Raw genomic sequence first — 27,716 nt, 5'->3', positions numbered from 1 at the left:
TTGCTATAATTTATAAGGGAAAAGAATCTGAAAAAGAATATATATATATGTATGTATAACTGAATCACTTTGCTGTACACCTGAAACTAACACAACATTGTAAGTCAGCTATATCTCAATTAAAAAAAAAATACGGCTTCCCTGGCGGCGCAGTGGTTGAGAGTCCGCCTGCCGATGCAGGGGACACGGGTTCGTGCCCTGGTCCGGGAGGATCCCACATGCCGCGGAGCGGCTGGGCCCGTGAGCCATGGCCGCTGAGCCTGCGCATCCGGAGCCTGTGCTCCGCAACGGGAGAGGCCACAACGGTGAGAGGCCTGCCTACTGCAAAAAAATAAATAAATAAGCAGGTGTACTTAAGAGAAAAAAAAAAGAATGTACACGAATGGACTTTTAAAATTTTTTGGTAAAAGTTAATAAAGCGTTTTGCTGCACTTGCTTGAAGACTTGCCACTGCCCGGCCCTGTGTCCCCCATCCCCACCATGACGTCAACCTGATGGGATGTTTTTGTCATTCCTTGGCCTGGGGAGGGGCCCCCATGATGAGACTGCAGAAGCAGGACTGGGAGGCTCCGAGATAATGCTAACAGCCCTTACATGTGTATATTCTTCAGAGTTTACAAAACACAGCCGCAGATGCTATCTCCTGCGATGCTCATTTCATCTCCAGGAGTTCTTACCCTCATTTCACAGAAGGATAAGTAACGAAGGCCAGGTGGGGATGCAGAGCCCAGGCTTATACTGCAGTGTGCCCTCTTCTGGATCAAGTGGCCACCCACTGCTGATCGTGAACTCTGAAGACGTGCCTAGCAGGCGATCACATCTGAGCACCTTGATAAAATGCCGATTCCTCAGCCCCACCAGGTGTGGACGGAGGGTCACTAGGTCTGGAGCAAACTCCAAGCATCTGCATTTTTATCCAGTTCACCTGGAGGTTGGGTCGCTGGTGCTCTGAGAAGCAGCAGAAGAGGCTGCAGAGTTCCTGGAAGTCTCAGTGGCAGACAGTAGTAAATCTCTGCTGGAGATAAATTACGAAGTGGGTGTGCAGGGGTTGGCATGGAGTGGGGGCGGGGGGGGATCAGAGCAACACCTATTTTTTTTTGCTGCACTGCCAGGCTTGTGGGATCTTTGTTCCGCCACCAGGGATTGAACCCGGGCCCTTGGCAGTGAAAACGCCAAGTCCTAACCACTGGACTGCCAGGGAATTCCAGCACCTATTTAAATATCTCGAGAGTGTCTTGGCTAAGCAACAAGCCAGAAAGCGTGCATTAATTTCCAAACGTCAAAAAATACGTGTATTTCACTTATAAGAAGTACTTAGTGTAGTTAGACTCATAGAGACGGAAAGCAGTATGGTGGTTGCCCAGGGCTGGGAGAAGGGGGGAAGGTGATGATGAAAAAGTTCGAGAGATTGGGCCTTCCCTGGTGGCGCAGTGGTTGGGAGTCCGCCTGCCGATGCAGGGGACACGGGTTCGCGCCCCGGTTCGAGAAAATCCCACATGCCGCGGGGCGGCTGCGCCCGTGAGCCATGGCCGCTGAGCCTGCGCGTCCGGAGCCTGTGCTCCGCAGCGGGAGAGGCCACAACAGTGAGAGGCCCGCGTACCACGAAAAAAAAAAAAAAAAAAAAGTTCGAGAGATGGATGGAGGTGATGTTTGCACAAAATGTGAATATACTTAATGCTACCGAACTATACACTTAAAAGTGGGTGAAATGGTAAATTTTATGTTATGTGTATACTTCATCACACACACACTATATATATACACATATATATATATCAATATATATGAAAGGGAAGCTGTGACATAAAACCTGGAAACTCTAAATTTAAAAAATTAGCACATTGCCTACATAATAATTCAAATTTCTGCATGGGAAAAATACCATAAACAAAATCAAAAGGCAAAGAACAAACTGGGAAAATATTTGTAACACAAATGACAAAAGCATCCGAGTCCCTTACACACCAAGAAGAAAAAGGCCAACAATGCAGGAGAAAAATTATTATTATTAATTTAGTTTTTATACAGCAGGTTCTTATGGGTTATCCATTTTATACATATTAGTGTCTACATGTCAATCCCAATCTCCCAATTCATTCCACACACACACCCCGTGGCTTTCCCCCCTTGGTGTCCATAGGCATGTTCTCTACATCTGTGTCTCTATTTCTGCCCTGCAGACCGGTTCATCTGTACCATTTTTCTAGGTTCCACATGTATGCGTTAATATATGATATCTGGAGAAAAATTATTTTTGAAATCAAAGATTTACTTATTTAACAAATATTTTTTAACAGTATATGCTAGGCACACGTCTAAATGCTGGGAATACAGCAACAATAAAAATAATAATAAGACAAAGAGATTCCATACCAGATGGGAAAAATGACAATAAACTAAATAAGGGAAGTAGATAATATGTTGGAAAGTAACAAGTGACCTGGAGAAAAATAAAGCAAGCACAGAGGGTAGGAGGGCTGCGACCTGGGCACAGCCTAAATAGGTTCGTCAGAGCAGAGCTCACTGAGAAGGCAACTTTTGAGCAAAGCAGGAAAGAGGACAGAGACCTTCTCACGGGATGAGTGGGACCTACTGACCAGGCCAAGGCCCTGAGGGGGACGGGCCTGGGAGGCCCGTCAGGGCAGTAGAATGAGGTCAGAGAAGACACGTAGGACTGTCCACAGACCGCTGAGTCGTTGCAAAGGCTCCGAGCCTTATTCCAAACGAGCCGGGGGCCACAGGGAAGTAACGAGCAAAGGGATGCCATAACCCGACTTCTGTTTTAAAAGGATGACTTTAGGGGCTTCCCTGGTGGTCCGGTGGTTAAGACTCCGCACTCCCGATGCAAGGGGCACGGTTCGATCCCCAGTTGGGGAACTAAGATCCCGCATCCCGCATGCCGGCACAGAGCGGCCAAAAAAATAAAAATAATAATAAAAAATAAAAGGATGACTTCGGCCGCTGGGTTGGGAAAACCCTGGGAGGGCAAAGGCAGAAGCCGAGAAGTCGATTAAGATAATCCAGACAAGAGGTGGTGGCGACTTGGACCAGAGTGGCAGTTGCGAGGTGGGGTTGGTGGGAAGAGGTGGGTCTTGGGGGCGTGTGAAGGTCCAGCCAATGGGATCTCCAACAGATCGGGGGTGCGGAGGGCGTGTGAGAGCAGGAGAGGCAGCAAACTGGAAAGTTGAGCGGCTGCTCATTGAGTTGGAGAGGACAACAGTCAGAATGGGTTGGAAGGGAAGACCAGTTTGGCTTTGGAAATGTTAAGTCTGAAACTCCAGGAGGACATCCGATTGTGGATTTGAGGAGGTGGTTGGCTACGCTGGGGGAGAGGTCGGCACAGAGGTCAGGGGCGGCTGGAGACAGAAACGTGGCAGTTAAGAGCCTACGGATGGTACTGCAAACCAGGGCACTTGACCCCATTGGCAAGGCATGGAAGTAGCCCAGGGACTGAGGTCTAGGTCCAGGCTGAGAAGTCATGGAGATGGGGAGGCGCTGGGAGGCGGGAGGAAAACCAGGGGAGTGGGCGTTCTGGAAACCCCAAGAAGAGAGGTGTCAGGGAGGAGGGAGCTCTCAGTGGACCGGCTGGGCCAGATGCCGCCGCTGGGCCTGGAAGCATGAGGCCTGAGGACGAAACTCTGGGCGCAGTCACAAGGTTATGGTGACCTGGCAAGGAGCCTGGGCGTGAATGGGGGAGACGAGAGGGTGGGCAAGTGGGAATGAGGCAGAAGAAATGGGGGGGGGAGGGAGATGGGCAAAGACATGGAAAGTTCACAGAAAAAGAAATATGCATGGCTTTTAAACAATGGAAAGATACTGAACTTCATAATCAAACAACAGAGGGAATTCCCTGGTGGTCCAGTGGTAAGGACTCCGCACTCTCACTGCCGAGGACCCAGGTTTGATTCCTGGTTGGGGAACTAAGATCCCGCAAGCCACGTGGCAAAAAACAAAATACAAACAACGGGGGGCGGGGGGGGAATTCTTTTTACATGTATCAGATCAGGAGAGATTAAACATTGATACTACACTGTGGAAACCCAGAGAAGCCAACTGTCACCCATCGCTGTTAGGACTTGGTATTAGTACAGTCTTTCTGTTCAGTAAACTTAGACTTCAACCCAGTAATTCTGCTCCTAGGAATTTGTCCCAATGGACAGATGGATCTCAGTGATTATGTACAGGCATAATCACAGCATTATTATTTATAATAGCAAAGCCCTGGAAGAAATCCAAATGTCCACCAACTGGCCATCAATGGAACACAAGCTGCGGCGGACTAGGAAACAGGAAAGTGAGCGCGTATCATCTCCTCCCATCCATAAGGACTTCTTATCCTTTTGCACTGTTGGAAATTTTAACCGCACACCGGTACTGCCTTAAGAATTAAATTTAAAATAAAAATGTACACAGTGGGGTCACATCAGGTAGATTTGGAAGGGGCTTTCAGGTCGTCTACCCCAGTGGTTCCCCCTCCCCCTGTTCCCCCACCCCATCCATGGCTGGGCTGTATCCAGATCACCTAGGGGCTTGTTAAGATGCAGAACTGATGTGCAGAGTCAGTATCTGGGGATCTGGGTTACACTCCTCAGGCTGTTCTGAAACACAGGCAGGAGAATGCAGTGGGCAGTGGACCCACCACCGTGTACAATTCCCTGAAGAAACTGAGGACCTTACAAGTGTCAAGCACTGTTCTGGGGGCTGTTTTCCCCACAGTGAACAGACAGGCAAGAAGGCAAAAAGATCTCAGGGGGCTTCCCTGCCCGTAAGAAGAGACACCTGATACAGTGATACAACAGCTAATATTAACTATTTTACAGAAATAACTTATGCACGTAACAACCTTATAATGATAGGCACTATTCTTTTTTTTTAAGATATTCGCCATGTATTTCTTCTTTAGGTCCTTTTTTAAAAATATTTATTTATTTATTTTTATATTTATTTTTGGCTGTGTTGGGTCTTCGTTTCTGTGCGAGGGCTTTCTCTAGTTGTGGCAAGCGGGAGCCACTCTTCATCGCGGTGCGCGGGCCTCTCACTATCGCGGCCTCTCTTTGTTGCGGAGCACAGGCTCCAGAGGCGCAGGCTCAGTAGTTGTGGCTCACGGACCTAGTTGCTCCAGGGCATGTGCGATCTTCCCGGACCAGGGCTCGAACCCGTGTCCCCTGCATAGTCAGGCAGATTCTCAACCACTGTGCCACCAGGGAAGCCCTAGGCACTATTCTTATCCCCATTTTATAGATGAGAAAACAGAGACACAGAAAAGTCACACAGCCAGTGAGGGGCTGAGTTGGGACTAAACCCAGCAGTCTAACTCTTAAGGTTATAAACATGATGAAATAGAAAGTATGTGGACTGACAGGGGCGGGGGTAGTGGGAGCACACCTCTGGGTCTGGTGCTCAGAGTGGACCCCTCTGAGACTCAAAGGACAGGAGAGACGCATGGCAAACTCAAGGCCGTCTGATGGGGAAGACAGATGGGTGCACTCATGGAACAGGAAGAAGGCCAGTGTGAGTGTGGTGGCTGAGAATGAATAATTAAGGGACAGACGGAGTATCTGGTCACTCTAGAGCAGCACTTTTCCACTGGTGTGATTCCTTCCTCAGGTGGCAGGGAGCACACTGCCTCTTCCATTATGCAACCGTTCTGTTCTTTAGGAAATCCTTCCTTGGGTTGATTTCCTCCAATAGCCATTTTCTCCTCTGTATTAACAGAGCCCCCAAGTTTTCTAGCTGGGCCACAGCCACCTAGAATAAAGACTACATTTCCCAGCTTCCCTTGGATAAAACGTGGCCCTCTGACTACATCCAGCCAATGGGCCATACCCAGAAGTGATGTGTGCATCTTCCCCTCCTCCCCCTGTAGTTTGGACAAACTGTGAGCCAGTTGGACCACGTGGGTGGGATGAGAAGGAGGCTGGATTCCTGAGTGGTACACAGTGGTCACATCGGCTCTGGAATGTCTCATGGGAGAGAAATAAATCACCAATGGTTCTCCACCTCGGTTGCACATTAGAATCAAAGGTGGGGGGCTGGGCTTCCCTGGTGGCGCTGTGGTTGAGAGTCTGCCTGCCGATGCAGAGGACACGGGTTCGTGCCCCGGTCGGGGAGGATCCCACATGCCGTGGAGCGGCTGGGCCCGTGAGCCGTGGCCGCTGAGCCTGCGCGTCCGGAGCCTGTGCTTCGCGACGGGAGAGGCCACAACAGTGAGAGGCCCGCGTACGGCAAAAAAAAAAAAAAAGGTGGGGGGCTTTATAAAAATACTGATGACTGCCCCCTCTTCCTCAATTTCTGATGTAATTGGTCTGGGGTGTACCCTGAGCTTTCGACATTTCAAAGAGCTCCCCAGCCGAAGTTGAGAACCCTTGTTTTCTGTTGATCTGGGTCTGTGTGACACACACCTGCACCTCTATGCTGATATGTCCAAGGAGGGTTGGCTCTTGAAAGCTGTGTCTGTAAGACGGTCCCACTGCTCTCACTGGACAGGCCTTCAAATCCGAAATCAGGTGACACTCCTCCTAATGACATCACGTTCAGCTCTTCTCTGGGATGAGGACTGATTAGGAGCAGAGTCATAGACTGAAATCCTGAGACTTAATCTGGGAGGAAGACTTTCCAGGGGCTGAGGGCAGTGTGGGCGAAGGAAGTGTGGGGGGGGGTGACTAATACAGAAGCTGGGCACACAGCAGCTTGAGGGAAGCCCAGTGGTTCAGTCATTATTCCTGAACAGAGTTGGCACATGGCGGTTCTCCAGAGTCGAGGCTTAGCCGGGTCAGTTGGTGGAGGGCTTAGTATGCCAAGATCATGAGTCTGACTTTTAATGTGAGGATGCCCCAAACCTGTCAAGGATGGTAAGCAGGGAATAAATAGCATAGGCAGATTCGTGCTGTAGAACATTCTCTGTCGTGTCATCGTGAATTGCTTCAAGATTGGAGGTGGGGAGACCGATTTGGGGATCTGGTGAGAGGTGATGGAGACCAATGAATGACGGAGACTTGAATCTGAAGTTTCACTAGATGCCTCCCATGGTTGATTTACTTTATGCTTTTAATCCACCTGGGGTTCGGATTGTCTGCACTTACACTGCTTCCAGGCCAGCCCTCCCTCAGCCTCTGCTTGTCCAGATTTCAGGGATCTGCACAAAGAGGTATAGCTCCCTCCAGAACTGCCTTTCCCCTGAGGAGTTGATCAGGAGATGTTGGCAGGATTAACCATGGCCCAGCTGCTTTTGATCTCGTAGGTGGCAGCCCAGAGTTCCAATCTGCTCTCCAAGCTATCAGAATGAGGTCAGGCTACAGGAGGAATGTTGAAATAAATCTAAAACCTCACCCCAAAGCAACCATACTCCAATAAAAATTAATTAAATAGAAAAACGCTCACCCACGTCTACCTCAAACATTAATTTGCGTATGAATCACTGGGGGCTCCCGTTAAAATGTGGATTCTGATCCAGCCGGCCTGAGGTGTTGAATCTGAGATTCTGCAGTTCTGCCAATACTCCCGGGCCAGCAGCTATACTATGAGTGGCAAGGCCTGTTGTTCTCTGCCTTGGCTGTATCTGGGAATTACCTGGGAGCTTTAAAAAAAAAACCGTGATGCCTGGGCCTCACAGACAGAGGGTGTGGTTTTATAGGGCTAGAGTGTGGTCTGGATATTGGTATTTTTAAAGGTCCCAGTATTCTAACCTGCTGCAAAGACGGAGAGAGCAGAGCTTTCAAAATCACCCAGGGAGTTGTTTTTTTTAAAATGTAGGTTCTAGGATAACCACTCCTAAAGCTTTTGTTTCTTTAAATCTGGGAAAAGGCCTCCAAAGAAATGTGCATTTTAGCAAGCATCCCTAGAGATTCCGCTGCCGTGAGCAATGCTCAAACTGGAACCCTCCCCTCACCCCGCCTCCGATGTTGCCCAAAGGCAGAGATTATCAGAATCAGATAGTGTGGGATTGGACCCCCAGGCTCAGCCAATAGCTGCATAATAGCAGGTAAATCACTTAAAAAAAAACAAAACAAAACAAACAAAAAAGCTTTATTTGCCTTTCCCACTAAGATGAATATACTTGTGTGGTTATTTCTGTAAAATAGATTCCACAAGGGAGATTTCTGTATCAGGAGGAATTTGCTTGCAAATTTTGACAGATACCAAACATTCACTGAAATGCATTCCTCTTTGCATTCCTAACTGTGTAGAGGAGAATTCTTTTTTATTACACTTGCACCCACACAGGTAAATCTTTCAAATTCTTGCCATCTAGTAGTGAAAAAATGGGATCCCCGTTGTTGCTCTCATTTGCATTTCCCTGATGAGTAGCGAGGTTGAGTTCTTTTCATTCATATATTTACTTTAAAAGATTTACAGGGTTTCCCTGGTGGCACAGTGGTTAAGAACCCACCTGCCAATGCAGGGGACACTGGTTCGAGCCCTGGTCCGGGAAGATCCCACATGCCGCGGAGCGACTAAGCCCTTGCGCCACAACTACTGAGCCTGCGCTCTAGAGCCCGCGAGCCACAACTACTGAAGCCAACGTGACACAACTACTGAAGACTCCGCGTCTGGAGCCCGTGCTCCGAAACAAGTGAAGCCACTGCAATGGGAAGCCCACGCACCGCAACAAAGGGTAGCTCCTGCTCGCCACAGCTAGAGAAAGCCCACGTGCAGACAAAAATAAAATAAGTAAAATAAATAAATGAAAAGATTTACAATTCTCCTTGCTTGCCTGATTATACCTATTAGGGCTAAATCCTCCGACTTAGTAAGTTTCAGTTTCCTCCTCTATAAAATGGAGGCGATAATATTCCCCAAGGTGGTTGTGAAGATTAGATGAGATTTCACGAATATACAGTGCCTAGGAGAGGACTTGGTATACAGCAGGCGTTCCAGAAATGTTTGCCTTTGAAACTTGCTAAGGCGGGTCCATTTAACCCCAGGGAAGGTGGGCGGGCGGTGCCTGGTAATTCACAACGGGTGGTGGCCCGGCTCCCGGCGCGCAGCATCCGGGCCGCCTCACACCCGCGCAGCCGAGGTGCCCGCTGCCCAGTCCGTCCTCCTGCATCTGCCCCATTAAGGGACGGGCCACTGGACCCTCTCGACGACACCCAGGCAAACCCCAAGGCCCTTGGAGCCCCCCGCCTTCCCTCGGTGTCTTGTCGCCCCCACGTGGCCAGTCGGAGCTCTTCTTTCTCCCAGACCGGTCTTTGCATCAATAATTCCTGGCGCCGCTCCCGGCTTCGCCCGAGCCAGACATCCGGCCCCGGGCCAGAGAATGATGTCTCATCCACATATCTTTGATCTCCAAACCCTCTGGCCACCCTGAGCCCCGGCTCCCCGCCGAGTCAAACGGGGAGGGGCGGGGGGGAGACTCGCAGGCTACCCTGTTGACCCGCAGCTTAGCGTCAAAGTCCTGAAAGAAAGGGGATTCTCAGCATCACCCCCACCTGCCCGGCCCTACACTACACCCCTCAGCTAACAAAAGACGTCTCTTGATTGCCTTAATAATAATCATACTTTCATCTTAACCTAACACGTTACCCTCATATAATCAACTGTCAGCCTCTGGTCCTTGTCACGTGCATATTCAATGTCTGTATTTCTGCCGAAACATTATAAAGTTTTATAAGCTACATATTTTGCTATGTGATCTTTCCTTCTTCCTTCACCTACTGTTTCCTTCCTTTCTACTCCTTGAGGACAGTAGCAGCCAGGGGTTCTTTCTGTACCTCCCCACCCCCCCATCGTGTAATCGTAGATTTGCATATATGCACATATTTGTATGACTCTTTAACCCAAATTATGTCCGTTAATCCTCACAAGGACTCTGCGACAAATTATGCCCACATTAGAGTTGAGGAAACTGAGGTTATGCTTTCATTTTAAGCCTCTGTTTATTGCATGCTTACTACTTACGGAATTCTACGCTAAATGTTATTATCCCTTAACCTTCACAACGGGTTACTTGCAGTTGAGGAAACAGATGAGAGGGCTCAAGGAAAATTATAAACAAAGAGTAATACAGCCGATTGTGATTCCAAAGCGCAGGGTCTTGTCACACATCACTCCTCAAAATGCCCTCTGGATTGAAGGGAATTCAGAGACGTGAAATTGTTATGTTAAAATGGTGGTGGGATGATAAGTGGATTATTACGAGCTTCCTGTTATGTTACTGTGTTATTTTAATAATTGTGTTGTTTGCTTACAGATAAAACAGCAGATATTACAGATATGAAAATATCCAAGTTGCAGACCACATTACAGCCTTCTAAACTATAGAGCAGGATACAAAGATGAGATCAATTAAAATGTTGTAAATATGGTTTATTGGTTTCCTTTTTCTTGTTTTATTAATTTAATATTATTAATCCTGAGAGTAGTGCATCAGTAGTTGGAAGAGGTCAAACCATAGTGAGATGCAGGTTGGAGTTAATAATCTCCCTTGGGCTTCCCTGGTGGCACAGTGATTAACAATCTGCCTGCCAACGCAGGGGACACGGGGTCGAGCTCTGGTCCGGGAAGATCCCACATGCTTCAGAGCAACTAAGCCCGTGCGCCCCGACTACTGAGCCTGCGCTCTAGAGCCCGTGAGCCACAACTACTGAGCCTGCGAGCCACAACTACTGAAGCCCATGCGCCTAGAGCCCGTGCTCCGCAACAAGAGAAGCCACCGCAATGAGAAGCCTGCGCACCGCAACAAAGAGTAGCCCCCGCTCGCCGCAACTAGAGAAAGCCCGCATGCAGCAATGGAGACCCAACGCAGCCAAAAATAAATAATTTATGGGGAAAAAAAAAATCTCCCTCGGTCCTCCTCTCCCACTCCTCTCTCCTAAGGTAACTGGTGTGGATATTCCTAAACTTTATGCCCATGAAAATATTTAAACAGATACAGGGAATTCCCTGGCTGTCCTGTGGTTAGGACTTTGTGCTTTACTGCCGAGGGTGTGGGTTCAATCCCTGATCGGGGAACTAAGATCCCTCAAGGTGTGGGGTGCAGCAAAAAATAAAAATAAACAGATATAGAAGCCATTACATTTGTTTGCAATCATACTATTCCTACTCCTCTGCAACTTGCAAATGTGTCATTTATCTGCTGAATAGACATTTTAATCATTCCATGAGGCTGCTGACTCATTTGCATAATATCCAGCCATTTATCTATTCAGCCATTACTGTGAGTATTTCTTCAAAAGCTCCTTTTGGAGAGAGAACACCCTTTCCCCTTCATTACTTCTCAGTATCAAAGCCTTTCCCTGCCTCTGGACACATTTGTGACCTTTCTGGGAAGGGCAAATTCCCTCAGGCTCTTACTGGAGGCGTCTGAACTCTGGGCCAGCGAACTCTGCATTGTCTGGGTTCCTCTTCCTTGCCCACATTCTGGCTGCTAGCAAGAGATGGGCTGATCCCAACGTCACTGTCATCTTTCTTGACGTGCTCTCTAGGCGAGCTCTAAAAGCTCCCGTCTTTTCAGGAGGTAGGAGACGGGGAGGCTCGCACTGCAGCAGCCCCTGAAGAAATCCTTCCAAACTCAACACTCAAGAGAGCTCCTGGGGACCAGCACAGCTTTAGTCACTGGACAGGGGGTGTTTTCTGGCCCCCACTGACCAGGCTCAGGCCCTCTGCCCCTCTGCCGGGTGAAGCCCTCTCTATCTCCAGCCACCTCTGCCTCACTTGCTGCAGAGATCCTAAAACCTCATGACATCCTTCCCCGGCTCAGAAACTTTCAATGGCTTCCCATTTTCTCCCGACTAAAGCCCCAGTTTTTTAACCACAGAGACCTAGGAAATTCATCATTTTTGAAGGGTAACATCTGTCCCCAAACCACACCCTCCTTCTTCTAGATTCTATGGAAGTTTCCACACCAGAAATTCAAGAGCTATCTTCTCCTTTACCTATTATTCACTTAATTCCAGTGTCCTGGCCTTCCTGCCTCAAAAATACTTCTCAAGTTGCTCTAATTCTCTCCACTCCCACTACCGACAGCTCTTTCTCATTCCTACCCTTCCCCACCAAGCCTTCGCTAGGGCTGTTCCCACTGTCTTTCCCATCTTTGTCTTTTTTGTCTGTCGAAGATAATTTTATTTTTTCACCAGATGAATGTTGAGCCATATTGTCTGACAGTAAATAGCAAGACATACATCTATAGAACTACTTTTGGTCCATGCTGTCAATGCCTTAATATTTGCTATTACAGAAACACATGGATCCAATTAACTTAACTGCAGGAAATTGCAAAGAAGAACTAAAACAGTCTTATTTTATTCCACTAGAGATTATGATGTGGTTGATGAAAATATTCCTCATGACCTCCAAAGGGTTTACAAGTACATCTTTTCTTAGCGCACCAGCCCGTGCAGGGGAATCAGAGAAGGAAGCTACTCTGCTGCTCTAAGAAGCGGCGCTGAGCCAGGGATGAGGGATGCTAAGGCTGTTGGAAGTAGCCAGGCGCATAATGCCCTAGGTTTATTGGGTTTTTTTGTTGTTTTTTTTGCGGTACGTGGGCCTCTCACTGTCGTGGCCTCTCCCATTGCGGAGCACAGGCTCCGGACGTGCAGGCTCAGCGGCCATGGCTCACGGGCCCAGCCGCTCCGCGGTATGTGGGATCTTTCCGGACCGGGGCTCGAACCCGTGTCCCCTGCATTGGCAGGCGGACTCTTAACCACTGCGCCACCAGGTAAGTCCCACATGTAATTTATTGAATACAGTACTGAAGTGAAAAACAGGATGGCTGTCTGGGTACAGCACTGTTGTAAGTGTATCATCGTTTCCCTTCCTGATTGGCTGGCTGACTTCTGCTGTCCAGCATCATGATAGTTTATCTACCACTCGCCCTGGAAAAGATCAAAATTTAAAATTCGACGTACAGTTTCTACCAAATGTGTATCACTTTTGCACCACTGTAAATTTGGAAAATCATAGGTGGGGAACTTCCGTATTTACTTCTAGGGGAAAAGGTGAAAAGGAGCCCCCTGGTGGCAGCTGCAGTAGTTGCAGGGCTAGAACCTGAAGCGGGAAGTCTCCTTAAGCAGTCCCGTGCAAATCTAGTTCTAGAAAGAGTAAACGTCACCAGACATAAGCCAGAAAACGTCCAGAGTTCCTGCTTCGCCCTTGACTTACTCCAGGAGTAAGACTGAGTCGCTCTATGGCCGGTGGTTGGATTGAAAGCTTGTTCGGTCCCCATTTACTTGGAGAAATAGAATCACTTTCGGTGTAAATGCATCCAAAGTATCACTGAGAAACAATCTGGGAAAAGAAAACTGTCCGAACATCCTAAATGTCTGCTGTTCTCCTAGGAGGCAAGGGCAGGCTTGGTTACTGACCTCTGGACCAGCACTCCCGTGCTGCTGCCTTCCTGAATGAGGGAACCTGGAAACTAGAAGCGCTGCGGGCTCCCGTGGCTCCCCCATCGGGATCTCTCCCCTGCAGGCCAGGCTGGCGGCCGGGGATGTAACGCACTCCAGTAAAAGATGGAGAGGGAGGTAGGCTAAAGCAGACAGCATCAGACAGAGCCACATGGATGCTAGTGTCCCAGCCCACTTCTCCTCTCATTTAAATTAAACCCTAAGGTCCCGTTCCTTTAGAAAACTTCCAGGATTTGAGATTTTTATGTTTTTTTTTTTTAATTTTTTTTAAAACTCAAAGTCACAAAAATTATAATCATCCTCATCTGTTCACTCAGTCCCATGTAATTTTTTTTCATCTTGATCTTTTGTTAGCACTTTTATGAATTCATCAGTTTTCCATTAGAGTTCTGAAAATGCTTATTCATTCATTTCAGCAGTATAGTCAGTTACCAGAAACCTGTGCTTGTCAGAGTCTTTTCCATGAATTCCTTGAAGATGAAACCCTTTTATAGGAACATTTTTGCAAAAGCATCAGAGTACACCCAGAACTGTCTGTAAATGACAGAAGACTTAAAAGCGGCCACGGTTAAAGATTTGATGAAAGTTCATAATAATTTATGTTTTTAACATCAGGATTGTTCAGCCATCTTTTCTCCTTCACTTTGCCAAATACTTATTGCAGTGACCGGTGCATTTCTTTTCCTCCTTACTTGGCTATTTCCTGAGGGCTGCAGCTATGTGAGTTACACGTTATGTTTTCCAAATTCAATTCGACAAATACGTAATCAAGTACCAGACATTATGATAGATGTTACTGGGCTTACAAGAAGGTGTGTCCCTACCCTCTGGGACCTCAGCTATTTAGGAGATTGATTTGCACCAGTTACAGGCGCGTCTGAGGACTGACAATGGTTAAGTGTTATTAAGTACAAAGTGTTAAAGGGAGAGGCAAGTGTGGAGGGAGGGGACTTGGAAAGATGCCAGAAAAGCAACAACTTGAAGGGAGGTAGGGTTTGGAGTCGGGAGAAAGGGCCCTGGGTGAGAACGCAGGAGACTCCGTGCCAGCTACCACTGAGGAGTTGCTAGGCCCTGCTAGCCCAGCCCCTTAACTTCCCATGGCTGCTTTCATCCTAGTGGCCAGCAAAGGCACAGGCAGAATTAAAATGAAAGAAGGCCTGATTATATCACGTAAGATATTTGCAAACCTTTGGACAACTTGGTGCAAGGGAATAGACAAAACCCTGACTAGGAACTGGAATTCCTGGGATCTGATCCCAGTTCCGCTCTGATTGGCTTTGTGATCTTGGGCAAATTACACCTTTCTGGACCCGAGTTTCACCATAAGAACGGCAACAATAACACCCATGACGGAGTTATTATAACATTTTCATAGCTAGCTCTCAGGGTGGTCGTGAGGGTCAAAGGTCCACAGCTGGGACTGAGTGGGCAGACTGGGAAGAAATCAACAGGATCCCTCGCTGGGGTGAAGAGGAAAAAGGTAACTGAAGCAGGCCGACCAAGAGATGAAGCAGAGAGATGGGCTGGCCAGGAGCCAAGCAGGATGGGGAAGAAAGACAAAGTTAGAGACTCACCGCGAAGTGAGAGTGAGGACAGAGCACACAAAGATCTGCGACATGCGTGTCCAGCTTAAAAATGGCTCAAACTTTGTGGGTCAGACATTACGTACCTGTAAGATGGAAATAATCATGCATTTGACCCTTAAAGGTTGTGTCTAGCTGGTTTGTGCCCTCATGACACACGCCTCCTCATGGTACACGTCAGACACACTGTGATCCCAACACAACTGGCATCGCCAGAGCCTTTGCTCTGCGAGGTCTCCCTTTAGGGCAGGGTGCTCTTTATGCCCCTGGCACTGAGTAGGAACTGAGCTAATGTCTCTGGATTATGAGTCCAGTGAACTGTGAAAAGGACTTGGTCCTGTCAAGTCCTTGGGAAATGACAAGAAGATGCCTGTTTAGAACAGGTTAGGAGTAAGCTTTCTTGAGCGTAGGGTTATGACTGTTCTTAGACCTATGATCCCATTTTATAAATCTGAAAAACTACCATTTCAGGGCTAGTTCCCCCCAAAATAACAATCAACCATAAATCATTTTTTAAAGTTTTATTAAATCATTTAGACTTGAAAGAAGTCACAATAGTTAACACACTTAAGTGCGTTCTATACACCACCAACCCAAATGGATTGAGTTCAGAATTTTTATAAATAAAAAATAAACATATTTACAGTGGAAAATAAAAACATGTTAGCAAGTTAGATGATTAAACTGTTATCTACAGTCAGTTTTGGGAAAAAACCAACCTACAGTATTATATTTAAGACACTTAAGATTTCGTTAGATTTCAGAAGTCCATAATTGAAGAAGTTAGTTGTAATATATGATTCATTTCTTACTACGGCTTTTCTCCTCCCCAAACCAGAACTTTTGACCAATTTACACAAAAAGCTTCATTTTCCCTTTACTGGAGGTAAAAGTACAAAAAGCTCTTAAACACTCCCTAGAACCATCTAAGGAATAAAGCTATTTAATGCTACAAACGTCACTAGAAAACTAGCTATGGACATAAACCACTGTACAATTTGTGCCACTTGTCCTCCAAAATAATGCAGATTCCTTTTACCCACCAGGGACAAAAACGGAGTCAGCTTTTTTGGAAATCAGTTTCAAAATCACCACTGTCATCTCTAGAAAGTGTATTTCTAGAACAGTATAGTTACTACATGTAGGGACTTTCATTTTTCTGTACTACAAAAATATTTCCATTTTATAATTCTCTCTATACATTTTAGGGGTTGCTTCCACCTCCTTAGACAAAACGTGAGGGCTAGGATGCTTGGCCGGCCGATTTCAAGAGACCAACGAAGGAAAAGGACCACGTGTGATCTAGTGACAGCCCTCTCCTTGAGCAGAGCAAAAATCAAAGAGTTGGCTCAAAGGTTTGAGCTCCAAAATCCAGTTTAAATTTGATTTAGCAAAAGTAGTCCAAAATGAAATCGAGCAAAGAACAAAATTTTCAAGGTCACGATTTTGGAAAAATCAACATTCCTTCGAAGTGGGCTATTCCGTGTCACCTGTTAGGGAGGCGAGCAGAGCTTAAGGCTAATTGCTTGGCAAAGGGCTGTGGGAGCTGCTGGAGTGTCTTGACTGTTTTGTTCCTGATGAGCTCATGGAGCGAGACCTCTGTCTGAGAACTGTTTTTCCTGGAAACTCCAAGTCCTCGAATATAGCATTTTCAATAATGTTTGCAGCTTCAGGCCGTTCCGTAGGGGATGGGGAGAGCATGTCTTGCACCATTACATACTGAAAGATAAAAACTGTTTTGTAATAAAAGGGCCACTAACCAGCTGCCTAATTCAGAAGTCAGCCAGATGTTTCTATAACTATACTAAGTTTGCGAGCCAGTTTCTGACACAACTTCTCAACTCTGCTACTGAAATACAAAAGCAGCCACAGACCCTATATAAACAGGTGGGCCTGGCTGTGTTCCCATAAAACTTTATTACCAAAATAGGCAGCAGGCTGGATTTGGTCTGTGGGTCATAGTTTGCCCAACCCCTGCTCCAAATACACATGGACCATTTTGGGGTAATTGGTTGTTTTCTAACATATAATAAAAGGTCTTCAGTCACATCTTTGAAACGCAGGCATACTCTGACTTTTAAAATAAATTCATCTTACAATTGTATGTGAATGTACAATTATCTCAAAGATTTCAATTGAAAAATAACCATGCCAGTGATCAGTACCTAGCCCTTTTTACTGATTTTTTGAACCCCTTTAATATAACATGGATTCTGATGAGCCCCCCCCCCCCCCCCCCCCCCGCCCCGGGATTGAATCATCGACTTTGCAAAATACACAACAGAATAGTTTTTGTAAAACAGATTTCACTTTAGGCTGGTATATCTCTATATTGTTATAAAGTTCATTTTTAATGCAACCCTTCGTTATACTTATAATACTGAAAGATCAATTAGACTTTTTCCAACTTGATGACTAGCCACACAGTCTAATTTACCTAAACTTCATTTACTAAGAAAATTCAAGATTTATCAACACATAAATATAAAGTGATATGTTTGTGGACATATAATGAAATAAACAAAAGCTGCAAAAAGAAACTTGAAAAATTCATTACACACAGTTTTCACCATCAAGACCAGCTTAATTTTCCCTTCCCACTTCTTCTGGACCATTTACTGTGTCACCCTGAGGGGCATAACTCCAACACACAAAATCAGTGGAAATTAGTGACTTTTTTAAAAAAAGAAGCCAGTTTTTAAGATCTCTCCCAAATTCACTAAGATAAAGAAATTAATGGCATGATCATAATGGCAACTCTACGGCTGTGAGGGTGAGCTAGGAGCTCAGCCTTATCGAAACACAAGGTTGCTACAGTTCCCAGATGGGGTGTCATGCAGCTTGGAGCACAGGGCACTGGGCCCAGGACCTGGGACCGAGTCACAGCCTTTGGTTTTAACAAGTTGTGTGTTCTTCGGATCAGGTCCCTTTCCTCTCTAGACCTTAGGCTTCCTCATCTGTAAAACGGGGAAACTGATGAGCTGACTGCTAAGGACGCTTCACGTTCTAAGTAAGATTCTAAAGAAAATAAAAGATGAGAATTAATACCAACCTCACAAGGATATTTCTGAGTAAATAGTGGTGGAAATTTGAGATCTCTTACATCAGTTAAGATCTGAAAAGAAAGAAAAGTGTTACTTATCTTTAAGTCTATTTTGATATGTGAATCTATTTAAACATAGAGAGATTTTTTTAAAATTTATTTATTTTATTTATTTTTGGCTGTGTTGGGTCTTATTTGCTGCTCACGGGCTTTCTCTAGTTGTGGCGAGCAGTACTCTTCGTTGCTGCGCGCTGTCTTTCTCTAGTTGCGGCGAGTGGGGGCTACTCTTTGTTGCGGTGCGCGGGCTGCTCACTGCAGTGGCTTCTCTTGTTGCGGAGCACGGGCTCTAGGAACGTGGGCTTCAGTAGTTGTGGCACACGGGCTCAGTAGTTGTGGCTCACGGGCTCTAGAGCGCAGGCTCAGTAGTTGCGGTGCACGGGCTTAGTTGCTCTGCAGCATGTGGGATCTTCCTGGACCAGGGCTCAAGCCCGGGTCCCCTGCACTGGCAGGTGGATTCTTAACCTCTGCCACCAGGGAAGCCCACATTTGTGTTCTTAAGCGGGTAACTTTTTCTACTAGTCACTAACCTCTTGTATTTGATATAAAAAGACATAGTCTTTTTTTTTTTTTTTGCGGTACGCGGGCCTATCACTGTTGGGGCCCCTCCCGTTGCAGAGCACAGGCTCCGGACGTGCAGGCTCAGCGGCCATGGCTCACGGGCCCAGCCGCTCTGCGGCATGTGGGATCTTCCCGGACCGGGGCACGAACCCGTGTCCCCTGCATCGGCAGGCAGACTCTCAACCACTGCGCCACCAGGCAAGCCCTCTTTTTTTTTTTTTTTTTTTAGTGAAGAAAACCAAGTCAATTATGCTAAATTCTGAATATAAAATTAAACTAGTTATTTGAGAAATTTTCATACAAACAGGACAACAGGGCCCACCGTGTGTGATTGCTCTGAGACTTAAATGAGGTAATTCAGGCAAACTACTTAGCACAGTGCCTGATGTTCCTTTTGTAATGATGATAAAAACCAGTTTTGAGAAATGAAATAAATTAAATATGTCTTCATATTTCTTGAGAAATAAGCTGGAGTGTACTTGAACAAAAATATGAACTGGGTTGGCATTTGTCACTTCCCACTAAAGGGAAACAGATACTTCACTAGAAGAATCTATGCTGCAGGCCCTAGAAGGGAGGGTTTCACCTGCTAATAGGTAGGTCGTACCAAACTAAGTGCAGATAAATGCTTGAGTCTGGACTCATGGAATTAATTTTTAATCACATAACATTCTTAAAGTTTTTATTTTATAACTTAGAATTTAAAAGAGACCTTGGCCATAACTCAATGGGGAAACAGAGAGTCTTTTCAACAGAAAGCATAAGCATAAAAGAAAAGAATGGGAGGCTGGACTTTAAAATTAAAATCTGCTACCCTGCGAAAGACACCATTCAGAAAATGAAACGGCAAGCCACAGACTGGAATAAACTAGTCACAATACATATACTTGGCAAAGGACTTGAAAAGACTGTCAAGGTCATTAGTTATCAGAGAAATGCAAACTTAAACCACAGTATGACTTCATTATACCCCTATCAGAATGTCTAAAAATGTAAAGACAGAAACATAAGTGTGGAGTATGTGGAGGACCTAGGTCTCTCCTACGCTGCTGGTGAGGATATGAAATGACACTTTCTTATAAAGTTAAACCACTTACCACAGAGCTTATCAATCCTACCTCGTAATTACCCGAGACTAAGGATACATATGTATGTCTACAAAGAGACTTGTTCACAAATGTTCACAGCAACTTTAGTCGTAAATGTTTCTCAACAGGTAACTGGACACATGAACTGCGGTATATATACCATGGAATATTAATAAAAAGGAAGGAACTACTGACTTTATAGTGAGTCAAAGAAGGCAGACACAAAAGAGGATAGACATGTATGATTCAATTTATACGAAACTTTAGAAAAGACAGAAAACAGATCAGCAGTTGCCTGGGATCCAGGTGGAGCCTGGAAAGACAGGGGACTGACTGGGAAGGAGCCAAAAGGCAACTTTCTGGGGTGATACAAATGTTCTATATTTTGAATGTAGTGGTGATTATGTGGATGTATAAATGTGTCAAAACTCATAAAAATGTACAAAGTGGGTATGTTGTATGTATGTAAATTATGTCTCAATACAATTAATTTAAAAAAAAGATCTTGGTCAAATCATTGAATAGTCTCTTTTACATTTACTAATGGAATTTCAGAGGGGTTCTGGCTAAACATGGCAGATTTTCTACTATATTTCTAGTAAGCATTTTCACTAAAACAAGTGCCAAGGAAGGTAAAATGTACTGTAAGTCTATAAGGATGACTGCAGTGGAAGAACAGATTACACTTTTGAAAGAGAGAAAGCAGTGGAAGCATAGCAGCTTCTTTAGCAGAACAGGAAGGTAAACCAGGCTGCCTGTGAGGGATAAAGCCAACAAAGAGGGAACTGATTAGCTGAGCAGAACCTGCTGGGCATGGGGGTGAGGCTCAAGGATGGCAGCAGGAGAGCCGTCGAAAGGTCTGTATACGGACGGAGTGATATATCCCCAGATATATATATCCCCACATAAGGTCTGCTCTCTGGAGAAACGGAACCCAGGCATTCCAGACTTAGGGTTGACAGAACGAGGATGAGTCGGGGGTGGGCATGGAACACAGAAGGATGCAGTGAAGATCTGCATGTGGAACAGTAAGAACTCTCCACACCCCATCCCGACTCTTTCTCAGGCAGGAGAATGAGAGCTTCTTCTCTGGAGAAAATGAGGAAAGGCCCATAGATGCTGGCATGTGGGAGTTCGGCGCCCCGCACCCCAAAGTACGAACTGGATCGTTACCCCTACAGTGATGTCCACTTCTAGTCACCATTTTAGAGCCCTATTCTTCTTCCATTTTTTTTTTTTTTTCTGTTCTTTTTGGCTGTGCTGCATGGCTTGCAGGAATCTTGGTTCCCGGACCAGGGATCGAACCCGGGACCCGGGAGGGAAAGTGCCGAGTCCTAACCACTGGACCACGAGGGAATTCTCCAAGAGCCCTATTCTTAAATATGAATGGACAGCTAAGGATTACCAGCATGAGAAACACACACACACAAATCATTAAAAGACTCAGAGATGCTGGTAGGGAGGGAAGTAAGTGTGACTATAAGGGGGTAGCAAGACGGAGTTTTCTGTGTTGATGTGACAGTTCTGTATCTGGACTGCAGTGGTGGTTACACAAACCTGTACTGAAATAAAATAACATGGAACTACATACATACACTGTACCAATGCCAAGTTTGTGTTGTACTGTAATTATGTCAAATGTAACTGTCAGCAGAAAGTGGGTGGAGGGTATCTCTCTGTCTTTGCAACTTCCTGTGGATCTATAATAATTTCAAAACAGAAAGTTAAAAAAAATATACCCAGAGGAAAGAGACAATATAGGGGGAAGAAAACTTAAAATATATACATACATGTAATTGAGATTCTCAGCAATGTGAAGATACTGAATTCATGTAAACAGAGCGAAATACTATAAAAACGGTACAATCTTGGACAATAAAAATTGGATTGTCAAAATAAAGGACTTAGGAAAGTCAGAATAACAAGTTACGGAACTCCTGCAAAAAACAGTACAGTGCTTCCTTGGTGGCGCAGTGATTAAGAATCCACCTGCCAATGCAGGGGACACGGGTTCAAGCCCTGGTCCGGGAAGATCCCACATGCCACGGAGCAACTAATCCCGTGCGCCACAACTACTGAGCCTGCGCTCTAGAGCCCGCGAGCCACAACTACCGAGCACTGATAAAACTAAAGCCCTAAAGATTCCAGAAACGAAAATGTAACAGGTCCAAGATACCCTATATTAAAAAATCAGGCATCAGAATGGTATCTGCTTTTCAACAGCAGCGCTGGAAGCTGTAAGGAAATGGGGCAATGCTCTCAAGGTTCTGAAGGAAAGTTATTTTCCATCTAGAATTGGAACCTGGCCAATTTATCAGTTACGTATGAAAATGGAAAAAAAGGTACATTTTCAGATACCTGAGGACTCTAAAAATTTCTTTCTCATACATTGTTTCTGAGGAATTTACTGCAGAATGTGCTCCAGCAAAATAAAAGAATAGTGCAAGAAAATAAAACAAAGCAAAACATGGAAGCTAGGAAACAAGGGATCCAAGCCAGGAGAGTAGGGAAGTGCATCCTTGGATGACAGCTCACAGAAGGTCTAGGGGGCAACTGGTCCAGACTGGAGAACAAAGCTTTGAGAAGAAAGACTCCAGGGGAAAACAAATTAAATCTATCTATCTATCTATCTATCTATCTATCTATCTATCTACCTATCTAGATAAGCTATACTGAAGCACAGAGAAAATATTGTTTGATATTTGACAGACTTTTGCACATTTGTTAAAAATTACGTCAAAGGTTCATAGAAAACTAAGCAATTGAGAAAAGGCAATTCTGAAAAAAAGGATTGTATCAGAAAAAAAAGAAAGTCAGGGTACATTATTTGGTCTAGCATAGAACAATATTTGCATGGCTTAATTTAACCAAAAAATTTTTATATAACTACATATTTTCGAAAATGTGTTTATTGAAATAAAATTCACATAAATAAAATTCACCATTTTGACCATTTTAAAGTGTATGAGTCTGTGATTTTTATTCTATTCACAATGTTGTACAACCATCACCACTCTCTAATTCCGGAACATTTTCATCACCCGAAGAAAAACCTTGTACTCATCAAGCAATCACTCTCCATCCCCTTCTACCCCCGGCTCCTGGCAACTACTAATCTACCTTGTCTCTATGCATTTGCCTATTCCGGACATTTTGCATAAATGGAATCATACAGTATGTGGTCTTTTATGTCCGCTTCTTTCACTTAGTGTGATGTTTCCAAGGTTCACCTGTGCTGTAGTATGTATCAGTATTTCATTCCTTTTTCATGGCTGAATAATATTTCACTGTATGGGTAAACCACATTTGCTTTGCCATTCATCAGCTGATTGACATTTCGGTTGTTTCTACTTTCTGGCTATTATGAAAATGCTACTATGAACATTTGTGTACAAGTTTTTGTGTGGACCTATGTTTTCATTTCTCTTGGGTATATACCTAGGAGTAGAACTGCTGGGTCATATGGTAATTCCATGTTTAACTTTTTGAGGAACTGTCAAACTGTTTTCCACAGTGGCTGCATCATTTTACATTCTTACCAGCAATGCATGAGGGTTCTAATTTCTCCATCTCCTCGCCAACACTTCTTTTCCGTTTTTGTTTTGTTTTGTTTTATTCTAGCCATCCTAGATGGTGTGAAGTGGTATCTCACTGTGATTTTGATTGGCATTTCCCTGATGAATAATGGTGTTGTGCTTACTGGTCATTTGTAATCTTCTGCAGAGAAATGTCTGTTCAAGTCCTTTGCCCATTTTTTTAATGGGGTTGTCTTTTTGTTGTTGAACTGCAACCGTTCTGTATATATTCTGGATACTAGAACCTTATCAGATACATGATTCACAAATATTTTCTGTGGGTTGTATTTTCACTTTCTTTTTTTAAATAAATATATTTATTTTAATTATTTATTTTTGGCTGCGTTGGGTCTTCGCTGCTGAGTGCGGTCTTTCTCTAATTGTGGTGAGCGGGGGCTACTCTTTGTTCCGGTGTGCGGGCTTCTCATTGCAGTGGCTTCTCTTGTTGTGGAGCATGGGCTCTAGGCGCACAGGCTTCAGTAGTTGTGGCTCGCGGGCTCTAGAGCGCAGGCTCAGTAGTTGTGGCACATGGGCTTAGCTGCTCCGTGGCATGTGGGATCTTCCCAGACCAGGGCTCGAACCCATGTCCCCTGCATTGGCAGGTGGATTCTTTTTTTTTTTTTGGCAGGCGGTTTCTTAACCACTGCACCACCAGGGCAACCCTATTTTCACTTTCTTGATAGTGTCTTTTGATGTCCTTACAGCTACACAAATTTTTTAAAAAATACTTTGTTTTTTTAAATTTATTTTATTTATTTTTGGCCACACCGTGAGGCATGTGGGATCTCAGTTCCCTGACCAGGGATCGAAATCGAACCCGTGTCCCCTGCAGTGGAAGTACGGAGTCCTAACCACTGGACCACCAGGGAATTCCCCATAACTACTTAAATTTTGATGCCATATGATTCCTGATCCTTTAACATACATTGGGCCTGTTTTATTTTCCTTTCTGGAAGCTTTTAGTGCCTTTACCTCTGGTATTCTGAAATTTAGCCACTTTGATTTTTAAATTATTTTCTTTTTTTCCTATTTATTGTATAGAACACTTGGTAGGTCCTTTTGGTTCTATGTGAGAACTACATCCTGTTCTACCCTGGCCAGGAGTCAACAGATAAGGTCTAACACTGATAAATTAAGAAATGGTGATAAGGACATAAACTTTGGAAATACAGAAGTAAGTACAGGGACAACAGCTGGAAAAGTGGAGGGTAACCACTTATGAAGTACGGGGAAGAATGTGACAGAGGTCTACTTTTAAAAGACTTTCAGTACTGTTTTCCTTAAATGCCATCATCTTGGTTTATTTTGAGAGGGGAAAAAAAAAAACCTAATCATGCTTTAGTTTGCCACCTTTTAAGTATGTGAGTGTATGGCCACTTGTCCTCTGGAAAATTCTTCTGTAACCAACCAACACCGTCACCCTCCCTCGCTTACCCTGTGCTTTGCACTTATTACAAATTTAAGCAACAACAAGGAACAGACAACTCGACTCAACAATTGTTGAAGACTGAGCTTTCTGTGGACGCAAATAGTCTACAAATCCTTTCTGCGTCACTCACGTGACCTCTTCTACGTCAACCAGTCTGCTGGTATTAGGAGTAAGTTACTCTTCTTCTAAAACCTTTCTTTTGTGAATTTAAGATTTAATATTTTCTTTTTCTACCTTTTTTGAGGGGGGAACACTTACCCTGACCCTCTCCATATGAGTGCCGAACGGGTACAGCAATTCAAATAGAATGAGGCCTAAAGAAAAGATGTCCACTTTATGAGAGTAGTTGTTGCCATGAATCTGAAATCCCAAATAAAGAAGAAATATTAGGAAAACATTCACGGAGATAGTACAACGGATAATACGGCATCAGTGAATCTAAGTGTACGTAGAAATGTTAGCAAAGAGTTAATCACCTCTCAAGCCTCTTTTCTTCAATTCACCACAGCAAGAGTAATTAAAGTACTCAGCATTACAGAAGGAAGCCCAGGTATAGCTCTGAGATATGCATCAGTAAAATAGGCCCAGCGGAAACCTGGAGCCAGGAGCCCGGAAGAGCTGCTCCCCCTTCCCCTGGGGTGAAGCTTTTCAAAGCAAGCACTATCTAAAGCGAATCTCTCATTTCTAACCATCTTAGTCCTCACCTATTTTTATGAGAAAATCTTCATTACTCCAAACCACTAATCAACCGTGGTTAGCCCTCATTACGGCACTTAATTATGGACTTCACTGCATTCTTGGTTGTATTTTTCATGTGTGTTATTTCTTATTCTTCACAACTAGATTATAAAGTCCTGGAGGGAAGGGAACTGCTTCTTTTGAATTCTCACCATCCAGCACTGGGCTAAGTACAGAGAAGGCCCTCAATACATACTTACTTGTTAAAATGAACAAATGAATTACAACCCAACTACTCTATTAAACAAAGCCTCATTCAAATTAAAAGTGACCTCCTGTGGACTCAGAAGAACCCTTTTATTTGGGAAAATGACTCTAGGCACATAACGACACTTGGCAAAGGCCAAGGAAGCCCTCCCTTTGGGGGAATCACAAGGTATTTGTCAGGGATGAGGAATCCTTTACAACCTCCTCTCTAAACTACACTTGATACCTGTCTCCCTGGTTCCTTCTGAGACCCAGCCTGCCTTTCTGCTTATAGACTATCAGGTGGGAAGTTCCAGTGACTGCAACAGGCTACACCATCTTCCTCCCTTCCCTTAGCTGTTACTGGGGTCTGGGAAGCATTCAAAGAAAATATGTTCAAAACAGAGTTTACAGGGGTACAGTGAAAAGGACACCTCATACACTATCTGGAGAATATTAATTAACACAACTTCATGAAAGCAACCTGGCAATAAGTGGTTACTACCACTTAATGGTTCTATTTAAATTTCATCCACCCCAGGGTAGATGGAAATGCAGACAGAGATTTGTACACAGGGATGGTTATCACAGTGATATTCCTAACAGCAAAATGTCTAAGTCACTAAAACATCCAAAACAAATGTTTCCCTTCTTAAACTCGCTTTTAATAGGTAACACATTCACATGATTCAAAAAGAAGTATACAGTCAAGCTTCCCTCCTGTCCATCCCTTATCTGCCCAGTTCCCACCAGTCACTTCCCCTCTACCTACCGTCCCCAAAACTATTTGTTTCCTGTACATCCTTCCAGAGCTCTTTATATAAACATAAGCAAATATATAGCTATCTTTCCCCCCTTTACACACTATACACACATTTCTGCCCCTGGCTTTTTTCACTTAGGAGATTCTTTAACTCTTACCTATCTAAAAATGCCTAATTTCTTTTATATGAATAACTTTATGGCCAGAAACATGATTTGTGGGTCACAGCTATTTTTCATCCAAACTGTAAATGTTGATTTATTGTCCTCCAGGGTTGAGTGTTATAGAAAACAAGCTCTTTAAGCTGTAACGTGCTTTTTTATCGTACCTAAATACTTACACTATTTTCCCCTTATCTTGAAATTCCAGATGTCGAAGTATAGGGTTCTATTAAAAAATTTCTTTAATTAAATAAAAAAAATAAATTTACACATAAAAAAGAAAACACTTGAATAATGCAAACAACTCAAGAAGTCTAAAAGGATACTGTACAACAGTAAAATAAAGGCCAGTTCCTATGACTGGTCTCTGATACGACCTTCCAAAGATAAACTAATCCATCAGTTCTCAAAGTGTGGTCTATGGATCCCTGGGGACTCCAACACCATTTCAGGAGGTCTACAAAGTCAAGACTGTTTTCACAATAATTCTAAGACATGATCTGTCTTTTCACTGTGTTGACATTTGCACTGCTGAACCTTAGCATGAACCAAGGCAGCAGCACCAAACCATACTAGTAGTAATTATGTTCTTCAATGAAAGGAAGGAAGAAAGGGAGGGAGGGAGGGAGGCAGGAAGGAAGGGAAAAAGGCAGGGAGGAAGGAAGACAGTTTCACTTAAAATGTCCTTGCTGAAGCAGTAAAAATTATTAATTTTATTATATCTTCCCCCTTAGGTATGCATTTCTTTAATATTCTGTGTGACAAAATGGGCAGTATTCATAAAGCATTTCTGCTCCACACCGAAGTACAATGGTTGTCTCGAGAAAGCATTTGTGCAATTGTTTGAGTTACTATATGAACCAGATGCTCTTTTCATCGAGCTCCATTTTGACTTGAAAGAACAACTGGTAGACAAACTGTGGTTATTCATACTTGGATACCTGACAGATATTTTCTTAAAGATGAACAAAGTGAGAATGGAACTTCAAGGAAGACTGACAGCATTTGTTGCCAAAAATAAAAGTTGAGCTTGGAAGTGAATGTCAGAATTTTGGAAAATTTTTGTCCATCACTGGGAACCTGACAGCTTCCTAATACTTAAAGCCTTTTCTGGTGAGACTGGTGGTGATATTAACCAGAGTGATTTTTTTAATACTGTATAGTGAATTGTGACAACTTTTGGAAA

At 44.3% G+C, this 27,716-nt stretch overlaps 1 protein-coding gene and 1 non-coding gene across 2 annotated transcripts in view; one reads left to right on the top strand and one right to left on the bottom strand.

Annotated features, from left to right (window-relative positions):
• The first annotated feature begins 3,847 nt into the window (after window positions 1-3,847).
• TRNAE-CUC (transfer RNA glutamic acid (anticodon CUC)) lies at window positions 3,848-3,920 on the top strand. The gene has a single exon. It is a non-coding gene; the product is annotated as a tRNA-Glu (tRNA).
• Window positions 3,921-15,435: 11,515 nt separating this feature from the next.
• EIF2AK3 (eukaryotic translation initiation factor 2 alpha kinase 3) overlaps window positions 15,436-27,716 on the bottom strand; it is a 68,845-nt gene continuing 56,564 nt past the window's right edge. The window contains exons 15-17 of the mRNA XM_019942241.3: window positions 24,941-25,042; window positions 17,982-18,044; window positions 15,436-16,648 (exon numbers count right to left, since the gene is read on the bottom strand). Coding sequence (XP_019797800.2) covers window positions 16,448-16,648; window positions 17,982-18,044; window positions 24,941-25,042 — 366 coding nt within the window. The 3' untranslated portion in view covers window positions 15,436-16,447. The remainder of the gene's footprint in view (window positions 16,649-17,981; window positions 18,045-24,940; window positions 25,043-27,716) is intronic.

Source organism: Tursiops truncatus, chromosome 14 (assembly GCF_011762595.2).
Source record: "Tursiops truncatus isolate mTurTru1 chromosome 14, mTurTru1.mat.Y, whole genome shotgun sequence".
NCBI classification, from domain to species: domain Eukaryota; kingdom Metazoa; phylum Chordata; class Mammalia; order Artiodactyla; family Delphinidae; genus Tursiops; species Tursiops truncatus.
Note: the sequence above shows the minus strand (reverse complement) of the source record. Positions and strands in the feature narration are given on the sequence as shown.